General features: G+C 41.1%; 1 protein-coding gene across 2 annotated transcripts in view; it reads right to left on the reverse strand.

Annotated features, from left to right (window-relative positions):
• Positions 1 to 21,904, reverse strand: part of RASA1 (RAS p21 protein activator 1) — a 118,485-nt gene that overhangs the window by 16,483 nt on the left and 80,098 nt on the right. For both annotated transcript variants that reach the window (XM_075932186.2, XM_075932187.2), the window contains exons 16-22: positions 15,559 to 15,731; positions 15,161 to 15,320; positions 14,802 to 14,944; positions 13,867 to 13,982; positions 12,067 to 12,153; positions 8,881 to 8,948; positions 1,059 to 1,147 (exon numbers count right to left, since the gene is read on the reverse strand). In XM_075932186.2, the coding sequence (XP_075788301.1) occupies positions 1,059 to 1,147; positions 8,881 to 8,948; positions 12,067 to 12,153; positions 13,867 to 13,982; positions 14,802 to 14,944; positions 15,161 to 15,320; positions 15,559 to 15,731 (836 nt within the window). The remainder of the gene's footprint in view (positions 1 to 1,058; positions 1,148 to 8,880; positions 8,949 to 12,066; positions 12,154 to 13,866; positions 13,983 to 14,801; positions 14,945 to 15,160; positions 15,321 to 15,558; positions 15,732 to 21,904) is intronic.

The raw sequence follows: 21,904 nt of genomic DNA on the forward strand, positions 1-21,904 counted from the left end.
CCAGCAAAGGAAACTTCAGCAGGCAGAACACTCTTCTGCTGCCAGTGACGAGATTGCTCCTGCCCCCCAGCAGCAAATAGGAGGAAGGACAACTGTAATGGATCTTACAAAATGAGTGGTCTGGTAGCACATTAGAGACTAACAAAAATATAGTATGAGTTTTCATGGGCACAACCCTCTTCTTCAGTTGGGAGTGGGGTGTGTGTGTGTGTGTGTGTGTGTGTGTGTGTGTGTGTGTGTGAGTGTGAGTGTGAGTGTGAGAGAGAGAGAGAGAGGGGGGGGGAAACGGGGATATGGATATGGGGTCTGAGCAAGAGAGGGATGGAGGTGCTTACCTGGCTTCATAACCCCCCCACTGCTCGCAAGCACGGTGTCACAGGACCACCTCTCATTGCTTCTATTGACTACAATTTGCCCAGGCTCCACTCATCTGAAGAAGAGGGTTGTGCCCATGAAAGCTCATGATATTATCTATATTTTTGTTAGTTTTTAAGGTGCTACAGAGCCACTCTTTTTTCAGTTTTTTTAAGTTACAGACCAACATGGCTACCGCTCTGGCTACTTGCAATGGATCTGTAGACATTAGCACAATTAAGAAAGGAAATGTTCACAGAAGATAAACCAAAAGAACCAACCAAAAGATGAATATAAGAGGCTTACAGGAAACACTCCACTGCACGTGGAACTTTAGATCTGAACATATCAAGAGGGAGTCTTGCAGTCTCTCCTACTAATTTTGGTTGTGATTTGTAGTAAAAGTACTTCTGACATTTTACTATGCAATCAAACGCTTTTATAAAAAAGAGAAAAGAGAGGAATCGATTTGTTTTTTAAATAATCTCAATGGAAGCATTTGCCTGCTTTTGGGAACAAAGTTCTTGTACATCTAAAGTATTCTATTACTGGGGTTAAGATTTCATATTATGTGAACCAAATTAACCAGTACAGTGTACCTCACTAAAGGGATAATAATTGATTTTGTAACTTGTTTGACCTATGCCATAGATGGCACAGATTTCATGTTTTTTTAAATTATAGTTTAAATAATACATATTCACCTTAGCTCCAAACTCAACCAGATTTGCTAAATTCTGCACAGACTTGGCGACCAGCGTCAGTGTCCTTGCAGCAGTGGAAGAAGGAGAATCTGAGAGAAATACACACCACAGCATTTCAATTGAAACAATTAAAATATTAAAACAAATGGTCTGGTAGCACTTTATAGATTAACAAAACATGTAGATGGTATCATGAGCTTTCGTGGGCACAGCCCACTTCTTCAGATGACTGGAGCTGTGCCCACGAAAGCTTATGATACCTTCTACTATAAAGTGCTGCCAGACCATTTGTTGTTTTTTTCTGTAACAGACTAACTCGGCTACCACCTGAAGCTTAAAATACTGTATTGTTAGTCATATTAAAATATTTTCTATTCAATCCTCACAAAGAGCGATCACACTATTGCAACCAAATAGAACTGCATGTAGAGCCGGGTGGGGAGGGAAGGTAACCTCACACAATTGGTAAAATCAATTTAAAAAACATTCACTGAATTCATGAAAGGAAATACAATGTGACATTTTCACACCAGATTTTTTTACAGCCGTGGATAGTTTTTTCTAATGTAGGGGGGAAATCCACCATCCCTATGAGGCCACATCTCCATTTTCTGGAGGATCAACGTTCTGGTGATTGATCTTCCAGGGTTTAATTTAGTGGGCCTAGTAAAAAACATTTCTCCCATCAATCCTCCTGCTGAGGAGATGGCGCCAAGCATGGCTTAAGGTATGTTGACTCCAGCTACGTTATTTATGGAGTTGTGTTCCATAAGCTGATCTTCTAAGTGTAGTGTTGACTAGGGATGTTAGCGTACAGTCATTTAAACAATTAAATTAAGCCTGGTCTTACTGGGTAATTAAAAAAAAAACTAGTCGTCCACCCCCTTGCTTCTCCTGTATCAGAAGCAGCAAAGGAGGGGGGGGTGAAGTAGGGAGCTGGTGCCCATGCGGATCTGGCTTTTAAGCTAGCTCTTCATGTGTGCAGGGGCCTGCAGAGCCACCTCCTCTCCCCCTCCCTCCCAGTTGCCTCACTCAGAGGAGGTGAAGGGGAGAGTTGAGATCTGGTCCTCAGGGGGGAACCAGCATAAAAGCCGGCTCATCCTGAACATCAGATTCAGTGAAGTTGCCTGCCTCCTCTACTCCCATACTGCTGCCTCTCAAGGTATGTCTAGACTACATGCCTCTGTCGCCAGAGGCATGTCGATTAGGCTACCAGACATAGTAAAATGAAGCGGTGATTTAAATAATCGCCACTTCATTTAAATTTACATGGCTGCCGCGCTGAGCCGACAAACAGCTGATCAGCTGTTTGTCGGCTCAGCACGATAGTCTGGACGCGTGGGTGTCGACATCAAAGGTATTTGTCCTCCTGGGATGAGGTATACCTGGGTGGTCGACAAATACCTTTGATGTCGGCAGGAGAGCGTCCAGACTATCGTGGGTGAGGGGAATAAACAGGAGTTGGTACACACAGGAATCCATCTTTCAAGCTGACTCCCTGTGCATATCAACTCATGTGGAGCCACCTGCCCTCCCCCGGTGATGCTACTTCTCTATCAGGAGCTGATACACATAGGGAGCCAGATTTTAAGTCAGCTCTCCATGTGTGCTTGCTCTGTGGAGCTGCCTCTCCCTCCACCTGCTGCCTCCCATGGAGGCAGTGGAGGAAAGCAGGTGGGAGCCAGTGCTTGGGGAAAGTCATCTTAAAAGCTGTCCTGCCCTACCACTCCACACTGCTGCCTCTGTATCAGAAGCAGCAGTGCAGTGTGTGTGTGTGGGGGGGGGGGGGGGAACGATGGGATGCTGGAGTAGCCTCTGTCTACAAGAAGCTCAGGCTCCCCAGAGACAAGGGCTCCTGCTGTATCAGAGGCCGCAGTGCGGGGTGGCAGGGGGCTCCCTGGGAGTGGGGCTGGGAGTGCGCTGGCTGCTGGCCCCACCCCAGGCAGTAGTTTAGTAACCATGTAACCAAGATAGAAGGCAGCGTTTTATCCTTCAAGCACGGCAGGCGGAGGAGCCAGAGAGGGCAGTACGTGACCAGAAAGAGAATGGGCGGCATGTAATTTCTAGAAGGGGGAAAAGGCCAGCATGGGAATCCCCCAATGTTATAGAGGTAAGTAATTGCTTTCAGGCGCTCTCCACAGGCTCTACAGTGCTGAATGCTTTGCAAGGGACCTCACAAGGAAGAAACCGGAAGGGAACACAATCTACTGGAAGGCATGGGATGCGTAGTCCTAGCGATGGGGGTTCCATGACCACTCACCCCAAAAGAAAACGATGGGTGGTAGTGGTCAGGGACTCCCTCCTAAGAGGGACTGAGCCATCCATCTGCCATCCGGACCTGGAATCTTGAGAGGTGTGCTGCTTACCGGGAGCTCACATTCGGGATGTGACTGAGAGGCTTACCAAACTGATCAAACCTTCGGATCGCTACCCCTTCCTGCACTTCTCCACGTGGGAGCTAACGATACGGCCAAGAATGAACTTGAGCGGGTTACTGCGGATTATGTAGCGCTGGGAAGAAGGATCCAAGAATTTGGAGCACAAGTGGTGTTCTCGTCCATCCTCCCTGTTGAAGGGAAAGGACTGGGCAGGGATCGTCGAATTGAGGACGTAAATGTGTGGTTGCGCAGGTGGTGTCGCAGAGAAGGCTTTGGTTTCTTCGACCATGGGACTCTGTTCCAGGCACAAGGATTTGTTAGGAAGAGATGGGATCCACCTAACGAAGAGAGGAAGGAGCATCTTCGCGGGCAGGCCTGCAAACCTAGTGAGGAGGGCTTTAAACTAGGTTCATCAGGGGACGGTGACCAAAACCACGAGGGGAGTAGGAAAGTCGGATACCGGGAAGAAATGCAGAGGGGAACGAGCAAGAAAGTAGGACCCCTGAAGACCCCTGATTCACATGGAGAAGATAGGGCGATCAACTGATTACCTGAGGTGTTTGTATACTAATGCAAAAAGCCTGGGCAACAAACAGGAAGAACTGAAGGCCCTGGCTCTGTCCAATAAATATGATTTAATTGGGATAACAGAGACTTGGTGGGATGACTCGCATGACTGGAGCACTGTCATGGAAGGGTATAGACTGTTTAGGAAGAACAGGCAGGGAAGAAAAGGAAGAGGAGTTGCACTATATGTAAGAGCACTATGATTGCTCTGAACTCCAGTATAAAGAGGGAGAAAAACCTGTTGAGAGTCTATGGGTTAAGGAGCAAACAACAGCAGTGATGTTGTGGTTGGTGTCTGCTACAGGCCACCAAATCAGGTGGATGAGGTAGATGACAACTGAGAGAAGCTTCCAGATCGCAGGCCCTGGTTCTCATGGGGGACTTTAATCACCTTGACATCTGTTGGGAAACCAATACGGCAGTACACAGGCAATCCAGGAAGTTTTTGGAGAATGTTGGGGATAACTTCTTGACAAGAGCTGAAGGATCCGACCAGGGGCCGTGCACAGATTGACCTTCTGCTCACAAACAGGGAGGAACTAATAGGGGAAGCAGAGGTGGGTGACAACTTGGGAAGCAGTGATCATGAGATGGTAAATTTCAGGTTCCTGACCAAAGAAAGAAGAGAGAGTAGTAAAATACACACCTTGGACTTCAAAAAAGCAGATTTTGACTCCCTCTGAGACCTGATGGGAAGAATCCCCTGGGATGCTAACATGAAGGGGAAAGGAGTCCAGGACAGATGGCAGTATTTTAAAGAAGCCTTACTGAAGGCACAGAAAGAAACCATCTCGACGCGTAGCAAGAGAGGCAAACATGGTAGGAGACCGGACTGGCTTACAGGGGAAATCCTTGGTGAATTTAAGCACAAAAAGGAAGCTTGCAAAGAGTAGAAACTTGGACAAATGACCAGAGAGGGGTTTAAATATATAGCTCGAGAATGCCGGGGGGTTATCGGGAAGGCAAAAGCGCAAATGGAATTGAGACTGGCTAAGGATGTGAAGGATAACAAGAAAGGTCTCTACAGGCATGTTAACAAGAAGAAGGTGATCAGAGAGGGTGTGCAGCCCCTACTGGATGAAGGAGGTAACCTAGTGACAGATGATGTGGGGAAAGCTGAAGTATTCAGTGCTTTCTTTGCCTCTGTATTCACGGACAAGGTCGGCTCCCGGACTAATGCGCTAAGTGACGCAAGATGGGATGAAGATGGACAGCTCTTGGTGGGTAAAGAACAGGTTAGGAACTATTTAGAAAAGCTAAACGTACACAAATCCATGGGTCCGGACTTAATGCATCCGAGGGTACTGAGGGAGTTGGCAAATGTCATTGAGGAGCCTTTGGCCATTATCTTTGAAAAGTTGTGGAGGTCGGGAGAAATCCCGGATGATTGGAAAAAGGCAAATGTAGTTCTCATCTTCAAAAAAGAGAAGACGAACGATGCAGGGAACTATAGGCCGGTCAGTCTTACCTCGGTTCCTGGAAAAATCATGGAAGGGATCCTTAAGGAATCCATTTTGAGGCACTTGGAAGAGAGGAAAGTGATTAGGAATAGTCAGCATGGATTCACAAAGGGCAAGTCGTGCCTGACCAATCTGATTAGCTTCTGTGATGAAGTAACTGGCTCTGTGGACGTGGGAAAGTCAGTGGACATGATATACCTTGACTTTAGCAAGGCTTTTGATACAGTCTCCCACAATATTCTTGCCAGCAAGTTAAGGGAATGTGGATTGGATAAATGGACAGTAAGATGGATAGAAAGATGGCTAGAAGGCCGGGCCCAGCAGGTAGTGATCAACGGCTCGATGTCAGGATGGCGGTCAGTTTCTAGCGGAGTGCCCCAAGGTTCGGTTCTAGGACCAGTTTTGTTCAATATCTTTATTAATGACCTGGATGAGGGGATGGATTGCACCCTTAGTAAGTTTGCGGATGATACTAAGCTAGGGGGAGAGGTAGATACTCTGGACCCTATCTCTGCCCTCAAGCGTGACTTAGACAAACTGGAGGATTGGGCCACAAAAAATCTGATGAGGTTCAACAAGGACAAGTGAACCTCATCAAGGACAAGCTGAGGACCAGCCAGTTAAGTAGTAGTTCTGCAGAAAAAGACCTGGGGGTTACAATGGATGAGAAGCTGGATATGAGTCAACAGCGTGCCCTTGTAGCCAAAAAAGCTAATGGCATATTAGGTTGCATTAAGAGGAGCATTGCCAGCAGATCCAGAGATGTCATTATTCCCCTTTATTCGGCTTTGGTGAGGCCACATCTGGAGTACTGTGTACAGTTCTGGGGCCCCCACTACAAAAAGGATGTGGACACATTGGAGAGGGTTCAGCTGAGGGCAACCAAAATGATTAGGGGGCTGGAGCGCATGACTTATGAGGAGAGGCTGAGGGAGTTGGGTCTGTTTAGTCTGCAGAAGCGAAGAGTGAGGGGGGATTTGATAGCAGCCTTCAACTTCCTGAAGGGAGGTTCCAAGAGGATGGAGAGAGGCTGTTCTCAGTAGTGACAGATGGCAGAACAAGGAGCAATGGTCTCAAGTTGTGGTGGGAGAGGTCCAGGTTGGATATTATGAAAAACTATTTCACTAGGAGGGTAGTGAAGCACTGGAATGGGTTACCTAGGGAAGTAGTGGAGTCTCCATCCCTAGAGGTGTTTAAGTCTCGGCTTGACAAAGCCCTGATTTAGTTGGGATTGGTCCTGTCTAGAGCAGGGGGCTGGACTAGATGACCTTCTGAAGTCTCTTCCAGCTCTATGGTTCTATGATTCTAAGAATTGTTTTGCAGCTACAAAATTACTAAAATAAATGTTATTTAATATCCGTAGTGTAGACTCTCCCTTAGTTACACTCCCTCACATACTCAATGAAATAATAGTTTCTGAAAAGGGTGCTAGAGATGGACATAAAGCCTTTTTGTGTTAAGTAAAAACCAAAAAAAAAATCCATAAAGATCAGAAGTTTTCTTTACAGCAGAACAGTGCTTCAATATCAGATTAATTAATGTTTTTAGTTCAAAAATATATATAAGGGGAATGAGAACCTTGGGAAGTGATGCAGCAGCATTATGGAAATCTGCCCATTAATTTGCATTTTAAATGAAAAATTACTAACCATGCACATTTCCTTTCAATGGAAAAAGGAACACAAGCTAGACATTATATGACAACTTAAGTTTTACCTATGAATCTGTACAGTAAACATAACACATGTTAAACAGAAGGCAAGAATTCATGTGAAGATATTTCAAGCAGCAAAGATTTCTTGGTGCCCATTCTACTGTCAGAAATGTATGACAGTGAAAATGTTAGTAGTAGGAGATATTTATAAGCAGAGAGCCAGCTCTGCTATAATTAAAGTTGAGTATCACTTTGTTTAAAAGGGGCTATTCTAAAGGCTCTAAAATCCACAGGACTCTTTGTTGCTTTTGAAAATCCACATACTTATTCAGGTTGCCATATAATTTGGAGTACATCATTGGGGTGATGCGACGTGTTAGCGATCCAAATTTGGGATCACTTGAACAGGGGATTCCTGATGTCCTGCTCCCTAAAAAAACAGTATTTTAAAATAAAATTCTTGTAACTTTCTGTATGCATCTGGGGATTAGATATGGCTCTAATTGTCCAAGCTGATTTCAGTCACTTTGGCCTATTTCTCAGTTAGTTGTGACGCAGTGGGGACTGTATCCACTCTTGTGTATTCACTGTTTGCTTTGTGGTGTTGTATGTGATTCAACTGTCCTGTGCTGTTCTGTAGCGACTCTGTGTTTGTGTGCGAGTCCCAGTTTCCCTGGGCACTGAAATACTATCTGAATGAGGAGGGGAAGGCTGGCATGACTCACTGTGGAAGTATGTGCAGTCTCTCACATCCTGAGGACCAGGTGACAGCACATAACACCTTGGGCCCAGGAAGCAGGACAAAGGTGTAGGTGGGTCTGCCAAGATGGCTGAGACCGGTTGCTGGGTGTGTAAGTTTAGTTTTTTGGCTGGCTTAGGGAGAAGAGAGACTAGTTGGCCTGGGGGACCAGGCAGAAGACACCTACCCCCAAAATGGAGTGTACTGACTGCTCCTGGTACCTGTAACAAGCCTGTGTCCCTGTCATTGAATAAACCTTCTGTTCTACTTGCTGGCTGAGAGTGTCGTCTGGCTGTGAATGGGGGTGCAAGGCCTGGCAACTCTCCCAAACTCCATGACACTAGTGCACAGTACTCACAACCCCTTTTGAAAGGCAGTACTGACAACTATTAACCCTACAGTTTGGCATTTTAGGTTGGAGTGGAAAAAAATGCCAAGCCAGAGACTGAAATATGAATATTCAACAAAACTAGAGTGCTATTAAAGCAAGAGGGTTTCCAGGTAGTGTATTGTCAGTGTTACTAGGTGGCAGAGCAGGATACAGAGGTTGAAAGCAGGGATTAAGAATGGGGAAAATAGAGGAAATGGGGTTTGGGGCTGCATAAAATGAAGGGGGAAATTAAAACACTATCTGAAGGCAAAACAGAAGTTTAAGTAATTTGTCAATGTTACTAGACCAATCATGTTCAGATTGAACAACATATCATTAAGACCGCACGGTATTTTCTTGGCTCTTAAAATGAGACTGTTGGTAAGCCAGAGCCACATGCTTTAAGCTCTTTCTGATGATGATGCCTGTATGCTATAAATGTAATAATGAGAATGATAACAATCCAGCCAATGAAAATATTTTTGGACAAACTGTTCAAAGGTATGTAGCAAAATGAAACATTAAAAACATAATTAACCAAGAATGCCAAGTAGTCTGGCCTGGAGGATAGTGTGAGTACAGGGACATATTCAAATAATCCACTTCAACTACTGTACCATTACCATATATTCAAAATCTGAAGTGCAAAGTCACCTGAGATTATATTGAACATCCTTGGATTCAGGATGGCAGGACAAATCAGTCGGAGAAAAACAAAGCCACTGAAAGGAGAGAAAAGTGTTTCACTCAATATTTACATTTTGTATTTCATGTAACATTGTATATTCATTTAGACTTCAAGGTGGTATGGAAACAATCTCTCTGAAACAGTTTAACTAGTTATACTATGACTATGTGAATATGTTTATTAATTAAGAACATCTAACTGTTATCACACCTGCAGTGAAGACTGCTCTTACTCTTAAGATGGGCCAGGTCTATGCCTTTGTGCATGGGTTTTTGAGCTCCTGATAGTCATGTGCCTTCCCCAAAACAAGTAAGGCAGATAGCAGATTCCAAAGCTCAACATGGCCTTTAGCCATGAAAGCCTGGCTTTCCTGTCGAAAACTGAGCATTGTAGCTCAGTGCTGGTGAGTTCAGTAGCCAAGTAAATCAGTACTGGCACTGATTGTTCTGGAACACTGGTATCAGTGCATCCAGTCTTTCTTGTGACCATATTGCTTCAACTGCTCAACTTTTGTTTGGAGGATGGAAGAAATACCACACAGTGTTGCCACCTCTACACTGTCATATGACTCCCTACATTAAATTGATTCTCCCATGCCCACTTCACAGCCCAAGATCTTAGGTCCAAGGTGATACAACTGAACAAAATAGAATGGCTAATCAAAACCACTAAGTCCTTAGACATTCTTCTGTCCCTCTATTATTGAGTCCCTAGTAAAGCTGCCTTTTAAATTAAACAACATCACTTTTTTTCCCCAGTTTTGGTTCTAGTGTTTCAGCCATTCTGAATGTTTCTGCTATTATCAAATTTAATTCTTCTAAATTACAAGAAAGCAACTGAGCTCCTCGAACATAACAGACTAGCAAAACTGACCAAACAAATGCTGCATCTCCTAGGACAGTTCCCTATGCAGCAATGTCAAAAAGGAATCTTTTTCCTAATGTCTCTCTTCATTTTTCTGACAAACTCCAGAGTTCCATAAAGAACATGGAAGTTTAAAAAAAAAAAATTTTTTTTACAGTATTAAAATGGATCAGAGAACTTCCTTTAGCTTTGACTCAGCACCCAATAAGCCTGAATGTAAATGTCTCTGATTTAGGGATGTGATCATGAATTCATTTAAACCAGGGCTACTCAACATGCGGCCCGCGATGCAGTTTGGGTTATCGCAGGGCTCAACACGTGGCCTGCCTGTGGGTAAAAGCCAAAACAAAAAAGTAGTCAATATAATGGTCTTCTATTGATATGCATTTTAGTATTTAAATTCCTGGACTGTCATTGCTCATTAAAAGTGCTGTCATATGGGTGGTAATCAGGTAAATATTGCATTTTATTAATATCAACAGAACCAACTTAAATGGGACCTATGTGTTGTATAGTCTTGCCTTAATCTTTGTATTCATGCCCATCAGTATGAAATAAGCTATTTGCGTATATTTGCATATATATTTGCATGTATATGCAACCACACTTAAGTTGCGGCCCTTGGTATGTGCTGTGAGTATTATTGTAGCCCTCAGGGCTTCCAAAGTTGAGTAGCCCTGATTTAAATGGTTAACCGATGAGCCCGAATGGTTACATGCAATCCCTCTCCCACAAGCTGCCTATGTATCGGAGGCAGCAGGGAGTGGTAGCAGATGGGAATTGGCTTTTAAGCTGGCTCTCCATGAGCACCAGCTCCTGTGAAGCCACCTGCTGCCCCGTGATGCTGCCTTTGATACAGACAAGTGAGAGCACTGTCTGTATCAGAGGCAGCAGTGCAAGAGGGGACAGGTGGGAGTACTGGCTGTATCAGAGGCATCAGCATGAGTGGGGAGGGAGGGAAAGGGCGCAGCAGGCATATCTATAAAAAAAAAGTTTTTTAATGTTTCTACTCTGATTTTTCTGACCTACAAAGCATTGCAAACAGTTTCATTCATTTTTTGTTTAAGCAGAAGATGATCACTTAATCACTGTTCCTTCACATTTAAAACCAGAGAGCTTTCCTCTTAAATTTGTCATCTTGATCAGTTACCCCACAGCTCAATGAAGGTGATAATGTGTTAGCGCACAGGCAGAGAAATTAAAACATCTGTACAAAACTATTTCTGTGCCTGTTTTAATCCTTGAAGACAGGTGATTTTATCCATCTTGATAAACATTTGCCTGTCAGTTTAGAAAATGCTTTGTAAAACATAAGCAGTAACAAGAATAATTAATCTGTGGTTTGATTAAAAACCCTTATCTTTTATATTTTACAACCATAAGTGGACCAGTCTTAAATAGACTGCACTGCATTACTACACAACCTACTGAGAGGTTAATTTTCTGACATCCACAAACATCGCAATATTATTCCAGAGGTGTACATTCTAATGTCTCTTTGCATACCCAGCTATAGAATATTTTCCTTTGTAAATACATGAATAGGAAAGTAACAGAGCAATTTCCATTTACTAGCATTACTCAATTACTTGCATTCAATTTACTTGCAATACTCAAGGCCATATTTACTTCTTGCCTACATCATTTTACAACTGCCTTGCTCCAGTGACTTCATCTAGTTTATGCACTGTACTTACATATTACAATAGTCCTACATAATGTTCTCCATTGCAGATATGGAAATTTAGAGCCCTGTAAATTCACAGATATCCGAGGGTATCTGAATCCATGGACATAAATGTGGATATCCACGGCTCATTTTTGGAGATACAGATGTAGCTGTGGATTAAGGATGTTAAGAAGCAGGTAACTGGCTAATCGTGTAGTCTATACAATTTGTCGATAAGGGGAGGTGCTCTGTCTTGGCTCGCACCGGGTCCAGGAACTATCCCCACTGCGGCTCTGGAGTTTAAATGTAGTAAGAGCTCCTTCCAGCACTGGCTCCTGCTTTCCCGTCTTCCCACAGAGGCTGCGTGCATGCGTGCACTGCAGATACATATCTAGAACCCTACAAGTTTGTGACTATCTACTTTATATCTGCTGGTGTGAACGCAGATATCCGTGAATCATTTTAGCAAATGTGGATACTGAACAGGGTTCCACTGAAATTACTAGGCATTGCAAGCCAAACCCACCAGTGTGCTAACGTTTGTCACTTCCCCAATATAACACTCTTTTCTTTCTGAACTTTTACAACATGCAAACAAATGAAATGAAAAGCAGCTTACCTAACAACTCTGGTTCTCATTGTGGTATTGGTTGGCCACTTGTGCTGGACAGACTTTTGCAAACACCCATAAATATATCTCAACGTCCTGTCAAAATAGTAGCATTAACAGCATTGATACAGTAAGAAATTTAAATATTTATTGCTATAATATATGGTAGGAACTATGAATTTACAAATACTATAGAAAGTCTTTCACCAACTTAAGATTACCTCTGTGTATATTTTTATATACGTACTTCATCAGCATTTGTATCATTGCTTTCAAGAAGAGCTTCCTCTTGTCAAAGAACAAATGAGATTGATTAAAGATTCATTTTTTAAATTCTCATTTATTTGTGTTTCCTGTCCATTAAAAATAGTTATATAAAAAGTTTAATTTAGTGAATGGAATTTCCATTTAAATTCAACTGAAAATATAGATGTGCTTAAGAGTAACCACATAAACAGGTGTTCCAAGCAAATCTTCCAGTCAGTTACATACATATTACAGCTCCTTGGAGGAGAGAGTTTCAGCTTCCATCTTTTATTGTCTATCACTAACTGTGATGCAGTGGGGGTGTTGTTACATTCATTCTTTGTTGTATTGTGCTGTGGGTGTGGGTGTTACTCAGTTTCCCCTGGCCCCTGCAGAACCCTCTGCATGAGGAGGGAGAGGCTGAGCATTACTCACTCCAGATGTGTATTGGGCCCAGACATAGATAACTCCTGCCCTAGAAGGGAGACAAAGGAGAGGTGGGGCTGCACCAGGCTGCCTGGGAGGGATAGGGCCTGTGGGAAGAGTCAGTCTCCTCTGGGCTAGGATGAGAGAAAGGGCTTAGAGCAGAAAAAAGGTGGGAGAAGGATCTGGGACCCCTTCTTCCCAAGATTAATAATGCTGTCCACTCTTGGTACCCATGCTAACATCGATCCTATGCTACGCTGTGTCTCTGTGAACCAATAAACTTCTGTTCTACCTGCTGAGAATCACATCTGGCTGTGAATGGGGATGCAGTCAGGAACCCCCGAACATGCTGTGACACTAACACAAGAAAAATTTCAATGGCACTTGACCATTGATAAATACTGGACCCTGTTTATGATTTATTAATTGTTAATGATGCAGTGAACTAATAAACCGATGAAAGAAGATAAATGCACATAATGCTGATAAATTTAGGTAAGCAATTTACAGTTAAACCAAGGAGTTTGTACACGGTTTTAAATGTTTCAGTAGAACTTGTGTTATGACTATCTTGATCATAAATTAATGGGGTCCTCATTTATGCTTTCAGTACTAGTGAACAATACAGATGTTTTCATAGTAAATGTTTCACCTCACCACAGCCACGTAGTTTTTAGTATGCTATATTGTCCCTTTTTCCAGTGGGAAGGAGTGGGAAAAAGATTGTGTTCAATTCAGCAATTTTATCATCAGTCCATAGCTTGTAATCACCACATTCTGCCCAGTATCCTGAGAATTCCTGCTTCCATGATGGGAGCACAGAATTTTGCCATTTTTACCTATTCCCACTCCTAAAGGTACCACCATTTAAAAGCTAATCCATGCATGAGCTGGCAGGAGGCACTTGTGCAGCAAACAGAATTCAACCATTAGCATACACTATTTTGTTTCCTGTCATGCAGAAGCAATTTGGTATGTGCTCAGACATAGCCCCAAAAACTGAGGAAATAAATCTTACAATAGTAGATGAGCAGAGGACATGCTGCTACATCAATTTTTGTAAGAAACAATGCTAGTTACACAAAATGGACGTTCTGACTGAATTTGAACAGCTATTTATACAAAGCATTAACTTACGGAGGCAATATTTCTGCAGCCATGAATATTTTCTCCACCAGTTCTGAAAGTATGCTCAGCAAATGTGTTAAATTAGTGTTCACATCTTCATTTTTTTCTAACTTTGAAGGATTTAGCTACAAAAAAGAAAAATCAGCATGTTAAGTCATGTTTCTTTTCCAAAATACCAATAAACAGATTTAGGCACCTACATGATTCATTAAACATTAAGATTTGAGGTATGATGGTAAAATACTGTGCTGTTGTGCATAAGACTCAGAGCTGTGGAGCCTCTTAGGACTTATGTTTCAATCCTGGCAAGCAAACAAAAATGTTAAGGGCACACTCTTGAGTTGTAACAGTATGTGCATAATACTAAGTCTAAAAACATTCAATAATATCCATTTTTATCACAACATTTATTGTAATTCATTGTGAACTCATGACTTTATATTTAGGTCAGTGGGTGAAAAGAGAACATTAGTAGGGTTAGTTTAAATAAACTAGCATTGATAAGCAAAAATATCAGTAATTAATTCAGTGATGTTTTAAATTAATAATTACTTTGCAATTTATCTAATTACTCCTTACATTTATAGGAAATTCCCAAATTAGAGGTGAGAGGAGCTAACCCTTTAGAATAATCTATAATGAAAGAACAACTGCTTCAATTTTTTTAAAATCCTTAATATTTACATTAAAAAGCAGAGCTGTGCACATTTTTCAGAGGAATTTTTAGGAAGTGTATGAAATATAGAAAGCATTTTCATGAAAATTTCTATTTCTAATTCCTAGAATTTCTAATGTAATCAGAATTAAGTACAGAAAGGTTAACATCCCCTTCCAGCTAGTAATTTAGACAAAATACAGGACACCTGAACCTCCAGTACATAATACTCTTTTCTTTAAAAAAGCCAAGTGTTTCAGAACATAATTAGATATATCCAAGTTTTCACCTCGCAAGACTGCTTGCTTTCCATTATCTTTAAAATGGAGTCTTTCAGCGCATGATGAACAAAACGTGTGGCTGTAGCTTTCATGTACTGTTCCATAAGGGTGCTTGCCAGTGTGGTAGCACGAAATAAGGTTGTAGCTTCATCTGAAGAAATAATATTTTACCATTAGGAAATAAATATGTAATTTCAATGTATTTTAAAGGCTGAATGGAGGAGGAAGAAAAAAAAATTACCACATGCAAGTGTTACGCACACCTAATAGTTTGATTTATTCACAAAGTGGGAGAAAAAAAGATGCTGGACTATAATTTTCTCTCTGACATTTTAGTAAATGAAATTCAGAAATAAAACATTAGTACCTTCCATGCTTATTTCTCTGTCATTTAGTGTTCGTAAGAGCAATGACTCAAGCTTTTCATGAAGAAAAATCTTCAATAAAATACTAGCCAATAGTGTTCGATCCTGTCCACATACATGTGATAAGGCATAGACTACATGCAGCTCCTTCTGTAGTATAAGCTAAAAAAAAAAAAATTGAATCTTGTAACATTAAGAATTTTATTGTACAACAGTTTCAGACAAATTAACAAGAGGAGCCTATTTCTACAAAGATGCCACTATATATTGATTGGGGAAGAGAGCATTAACAATTTCATAAATGAGTGTTTAGCACAGATGGGTTCTATCTGAAATGTTTTAATTCTGTATGTTAAATAACTTTTAAGGAAAATTAAAGCCTGTCAAAATAACTTAATACCTCTTTAAACTCACTGTACTCGTCTTCTGGCATGATTTTCTCCATAGAATATCGTGCTCGGACACGCAAAGATCCTGGTTCAATACCCTTTAATGGTATATTGGAACTCAGCTGAAACCATTCATCTGTTGCATGTCCTTTCTGTAACCGGTTTAACTGACAACGCATAAACACTTAAAGAAAAACATTATTCAGAGTAAGTTACTTACAGCAAGTATGACACTAGTATTAAATATAAAATATTATTTTACTTCAAGTCCATTCATCCTATTCATTACATTTTACTAAAAATCCATAAATAAAACATAGTTAGAATTCCATACTACTACTCTGGTAATTTACACCTTTAATATTCCCTCTGGACTGGTGTCTAAATAAGAGATATACTTACAATGCTTTAAATATTCAAATACTCTACATAGATATTAACAAATTTTTGTTCATCATACATATATGAGGGGAACATAGGAAGGTGAAGTGAATTACTGAAGGCTACACAGTGAATCAGTGAGAGATAAAATTAAAACTCTGTATCTCCTGATTCTCAATCCTTTGCTCATTCCTTCATTCTGTGCATTCTCACATCTCCTTACTTAGCTATTATTTAGTTAGGAAAAACACTCTCTCTCTCTAAAACAAAATCAGCATAACACAATGACTGTTACATCTAGTCATTACTATTTTTAGAATTAAAAAAAATCACTTAAAACCAGGCCGAAGTACTAAAGTTGGAAAATTATATTTATTAATATAAATAAGACGACACTTCACACTATAAATGTTTTTCTTCAGGTAATCATTTTGGTTCACAGTTATGATTTTACTCGAGGTTATTTATATTTGTATCATATTAGTATCTGGTAACCCTAATCAAGGATCAGTGTCCCATCATGTTAAGCACTGTATAACAGTAAAGACAAAAGGAGCTCTTCCCACAAGTATCTGATAGTCTAGGTGAATATCAAAATTCAGTCCAAGCAAAAGAATGAGTCCCTCTAAGTGCCTAGCACAATGGTCTTTGTTCATGATTTGGGACTATCTTAATATATAATAATAAATTATACTAACCCCTTAAGAAATCATGCAAGGAACAAAGCTAATCAACAGAATTATAACTGAGCAATGATCTTTACCAGTCCACCCACTGCCAATCACACTCCACAGTCACCCATGCTTGAACCTGGAAGCCTGGTAGAAAGATGCAGCATCTTTCCTACTGGATGATTACTGTTGGCCATACTGAGCATGACAAATCCTGACAAACCTCAGGAGACACTATGTGAAGATAAATACTCCTGCAATGTTTTAAGATGCATAGTCCAAATTTCAAGTGATTTTTCTATCAGACAGCCTGGACCTGCCATACAGGTATCTATTTCTTTTTTCTCTCTTATTATGAGATGCCTATTTTTCCACTTTAAGCACCTCAGAGAACAAACTTGTCACCTTACTTCTCTGCCACACATCATTCATGCAAATGGTGCTATGTACTGTAAGTAATAATAATCATGGGCCCTCAACTACATTTTTGCAGTACTACATCCTCTGACATACCAAACTAATAGGACAAAATACCATCACCTCCGCTATGTACCCTTTGAGAACTTCCAGTTGCTATGCTGGTATTCATGGGCCTGATATGGGCTGATATGGGATAACAGAGATGTTACATTTTCTAACTGTGCTGCCTTACTGCGAGTGTGCATGGGTTGATCTTTCTGGGTTAGGGTAAGCCCAATCCTTCCTTTACTTACATGAATCTTGGATTTTTCTAAAATATCACCCCCCCCACACACACACACACACTCAAATATGGAGTCTAAATTTTAACATGTTCCCAAGTGATTTGTACAGAGTTTGGTTCAATATTCACTTTTATTCTGAAGCAGTTTATTTTTCTTTTCATTGTGGTAGCATTTCCAAGCTAGATTACCTTTCCCTTTAAATACTACAGCCCTGATACTTAGGCTTAAATTCCAAGTGAACAACATGACCAGAGAGATTGCAGACTAGTTGCTCTGTATCATGCAATACATTCCAATTAGCATTACAGGAAAATAAACGTATCCTACTTAGCAACAATTGCTAGGAATGGTGTGATGTGTAAAGACCATACTGGATAACACATTACTCTTAGTAAAAAGGAAATGTATTCCTTTTCAATCTATCCTTTCATGATGAAAAACTGCTAACAGTTTTTGCCATCTTCATCCAAATTATTTTAAAAGATCTGTATATCTAGCTTTCTTAATAGTTCACCTGCTATTGAGCTTATTTCTGACCTGAAGTTTTTATTTTTCTATGTTAAACCTTACTAACAACAATTATGATAGAGCACTGTAGCTTTCAGAGAGGAACAAGTAGAAGCAGATGAAGTTTAGCAACATGTTTTATTTGTTTAGATTTCTCAAGCATCAGTGAAGAACTTTAGACCCTTTACTTTTTTTAAGCCAACCATATTATGTTCACACACATACATACATATTGATTTTAAACACAAATTGGTGTTAGAAAAATTCAGAAAATATGTACTGAACAAACAGAATTGTTTCCCAATCAAATGTTTTGCAAAATTATTTACTGATATACTACGGGCTCTTTCAAAGAGAAAATAACCATGAAATTATGTGCAGTGAATGCTCATAATGCACACACTCCAAAAACAAACACTACAGTAAATATTAAAATGCTATCCTGAAACAACACTTGTGCTTACACTCACCCTTTGACACACACTTATGAAAGGAGAATTAAAATACTGAAAAAAATGTATCAGTTTCTTAGCTTTGTAACTTCCAATAGTTTAATATAAGGGGCCAGATCTTGGCGTCTCAGTCTGATTTTCACTGCCAGAAAAGCAGGCTTAACTAATTGCCTGTGAATTTTCCTAGTATGAGGGAAAATACAAATGGAATAGAATCAGTAGCACATAACTCACACTCTAGAATAGGGTGAATTTTAATGGAATAACTGAGGGAAAGTGAGATGACAAGAGCATTGCTGCTCTCCAGTGATTCCTAGACTCCAGAACAATGTGTATGTGAGAGACTGAAAGATTCTTTGGGGAAATATATTTATACAGCACATAGTTAAGTGCTTAATAAGAGTACATTGGTAATGTGAAGTTAGAGTGTCTCCTATTCCCCCATCCTAAATAAAAGCACATGTATGTTAAAGTCCATCTGTCAGGAAGCAAGAAAGCTGTCAATCATCCTGTCCTACATAAACTTACATCTAGTCACTTCCCTGAGGTTAGATACTTCCTCCTTGCCCTAAAAAGAGGGAAGAGAAGACTACAGAAAAACAAATTATCCAGTGTCACATGGTGAGAATAATCCCTCCAAAAGTTCACCTAGTCAATGATGTCATCTGGGTAATGAATATCTTGTCAGATACAACAATCCTTTTTCTCTGCCTTTTTCTCTGGGAGAGATGAACACAGGGAAAAGGGCAATACAGAAAATTATCCTTACTAGAGAAGAGAAAGAGGAAAGCGGCTTACAGCTGATTTGAATTATGTGACTGGGAATTCACTGGGGTTTTTTCCTCTTTTTTTTTTTGCCTCCCAAGTTTTCTTACAAATAGTTGCTCTTTATCACGGAGGACAGGAGCCTGTTACTTTTTTCCACTGTTTCAACACCATAGCTGAGAAGTGCCACCTTATTTCTTGGGTGGGCCTTAAAGGACACATCTAAAAATTCCTCCATAAAGTGTATCATAACATTTGCAATGCAAATAAATTTATTATTGCCTGAGCAACATTGCTCATGTCCAAAGAAGGGCCTTAGACATCAAGTCAAAGTGGGTACTGGTGATCTCCCGAGACTCTCAGAGAAGCATTCACCCAACTGTCAGAAATCAGGTGCAAAGCCAAAGACTCAGGGGGGAAGTCACTTCTTTTTAAGGGTCACCCTTGGGAATCTACCATAGAAACATCTGCCTCTGGAAAAAACAAGGGTACCACCTAGTGGATAATAGGGTGAAATATCCATCATGAATGTGACAAGAATAAATCATGTCATATCATGCATGTAAATGTGTTTTTCAGCTGTTACACGCTTACCTGAAAACACACATTTTAACATCCCTACTCTAAACCTTTTATACCTAGATTTAAATCCCCTGAAGATAGACCACTTGTATCTAGTATGACCATTTCCCAAACACTTTGGATAGTGGAAATGAGAATTGCTGATTGGCACAGAGTTATTATAGCCAGAACAATGGAACTTGGGCATATCCCATTATGAGCTTTGAAACAAAATCAACTAAATAATTTCTAAAAGAAGTACCACGAGCAATAACCTCACTAGAATGAACTGTATACAATAACAAATGAAAGAAACACTTCTCTTTTACAGATACCAAGAGGAAAGTGTGATAAGACACACAAGCTCTGACTATTGACTATAGGTGATAAGAAGGAACAGAGAGAGTTAGGTGATTCTGCCCTTTTATTTCTTAAGCTAACACCACAAGTATCTGGGGGATATATGTGCTATCTTGAAAGATAAATTCTTTGTCTTCAGTGCACTAAGACGACACACACATGAAGTGGAGTGGACATATGTAATAATTTGAAAAACCCTTAGACTGTAAACTCATTGGAGTAAGCCCTTCAGTTCAATATAATCCAATGCATTCTATATTGCTGTTCAATTGCAGCAGAAGAAACGAAAAAGCAACAAACAGGGAGGCTGTGGGGACACCAAGGGGAAATAAATGCTCTAGGATAGAGACAGTTACTCTAGCATACAAAGGAAGCACTGGGCCTCACGGTACAATTCCCAACTTTCAAAGTGGCAGCTGAAATTGATATAACACGAGAGTCAAAGAGTAGGACAAAGAGGGGCCCTGAAGAGGGAAACACGGAAGAGAAGGAAAGATCAGTTTAAACAATATGGTACTGAGACTTTTTTAGAAATCAGTATGTCTTCATTCTTGAAAGAATTTTCACTTTTCCTGTTCCCTTTTCCTTCAGCCCCTCCAGTTCCCTCATAAACCCACTAGAACCATCAAAGATAAAGAGAAAACTAAGCAAACTTCATACTACCAGTCTTGAAGAGATCTGAAAGATCAAGAAAGTTAGCCTACGTGAAGCCTCACTTTTCATAGGACATGATAAGATTGATAGCCTATTTCCTCCAGTTTGATAAGAAGTAGTATCATAATAGAATAGCTAATCTAGGATAGATCTGATAAGATACACAGGACAAAAGATTATTTTGAACTAAGTTATTGTGCATTTTATTGCAATGATGAGAAAATATACTATTTTTCAAAAGCTTTAATATGTTAATAAGGTACATCTAAGGAATACACTAATAACGTAGCATAATTGTAAAAATAGAATGCAGAAATGTGTTGTGTAACTACTCTTGTCAAAACAATATGGTGGATAGAATCTATTTGAAAAAACTAAAAAATGATTTGTTTAAATCAGATTTGTTTAAATCAGTGTTTCTTAAACTTTTTAAGACTGAGGAAAACCAAAAAATATTTTTTTAATGGGGAACACCAAGAATTATTTTTGTCGTCCCCCCCCCGCCCACACACACACACACTGGACCTGGGAAATCTGGGGGTTGAAATGTGTCACGACCGCCCCCCCCCCCCGGAAGACTGTCCTAATAACAGTCTGGTACATCGAACTGAAAATGTAGACCCCAAAAAAGTAAGGATAATAATAAACAAATGCTAAATAAGGTCATGTGTCTGGCCAGGAGGGAGGGTAGACTAGGGGTCTTAGGGCAGAATGTCTGGCCAGGAGCGGGTGGGTATTGGGGCAGGGTGTCTGGCCAAGAGGGAGGGTGCAGGATGGCACTTGGGGCAGGGTGTCAGAGCAAGCTGGGAATGCGGGGTCTTGACAGGGGGACGGGAGTGAGGGGGAGTCTGGGCATGAGGGGAGACACTTTCCTGGCTTGGCACCCTGCTGCAGCAGGGAAAGCCTCCAGGGAGCATGCTCTTGTTCTGGGGGCAGGAGGGAAAGAGCTCAGTCCCTCCCCCACACCTATGCAGTGGGGAACCCAGTACAACTGCAGCACCAGGCCAGGCTTCCCGCTGGCAGGGCGGAGGGAGTAGAACCCCTGACCGTCCCTGACAGATTAAACTGTGCCACTTCCCCAGCAGGCTGGGGAGGGGCACAGGGGAGAGAGCAGCAGCGCATGGAGGGCAGCAGAGTCCGAACGCACTGCAGGTGGGGGGAGGGAGGGGCAGCAGTGCTCGAGTGCGCCCCAGGTGGTGGTGGGGGGGGAGGAGGGACAGCACAGCAGAGCCTGAGCTGGGTTCCCCGCTGGCAGCAGTTTTAAAAGTCCGAGGTCCAGAAGCAGCTCCTCAGCCCTCCCAG

Source organism: Pelodiscus sinensis, chromosome 6, assembly GCF_052426305.1.
Source record: "Pelodiscus sinensis isolate ZL-2025 chromosome 6, ASM5242630v1, whole genome shotgun sequence".
Taxonomy (NCBI): domain Eukaryota; kingdom Metazoa; phylum Chordata; order Testudines; family Trionychidae; genus Pelodiscus; species Pelodiscus sinensis.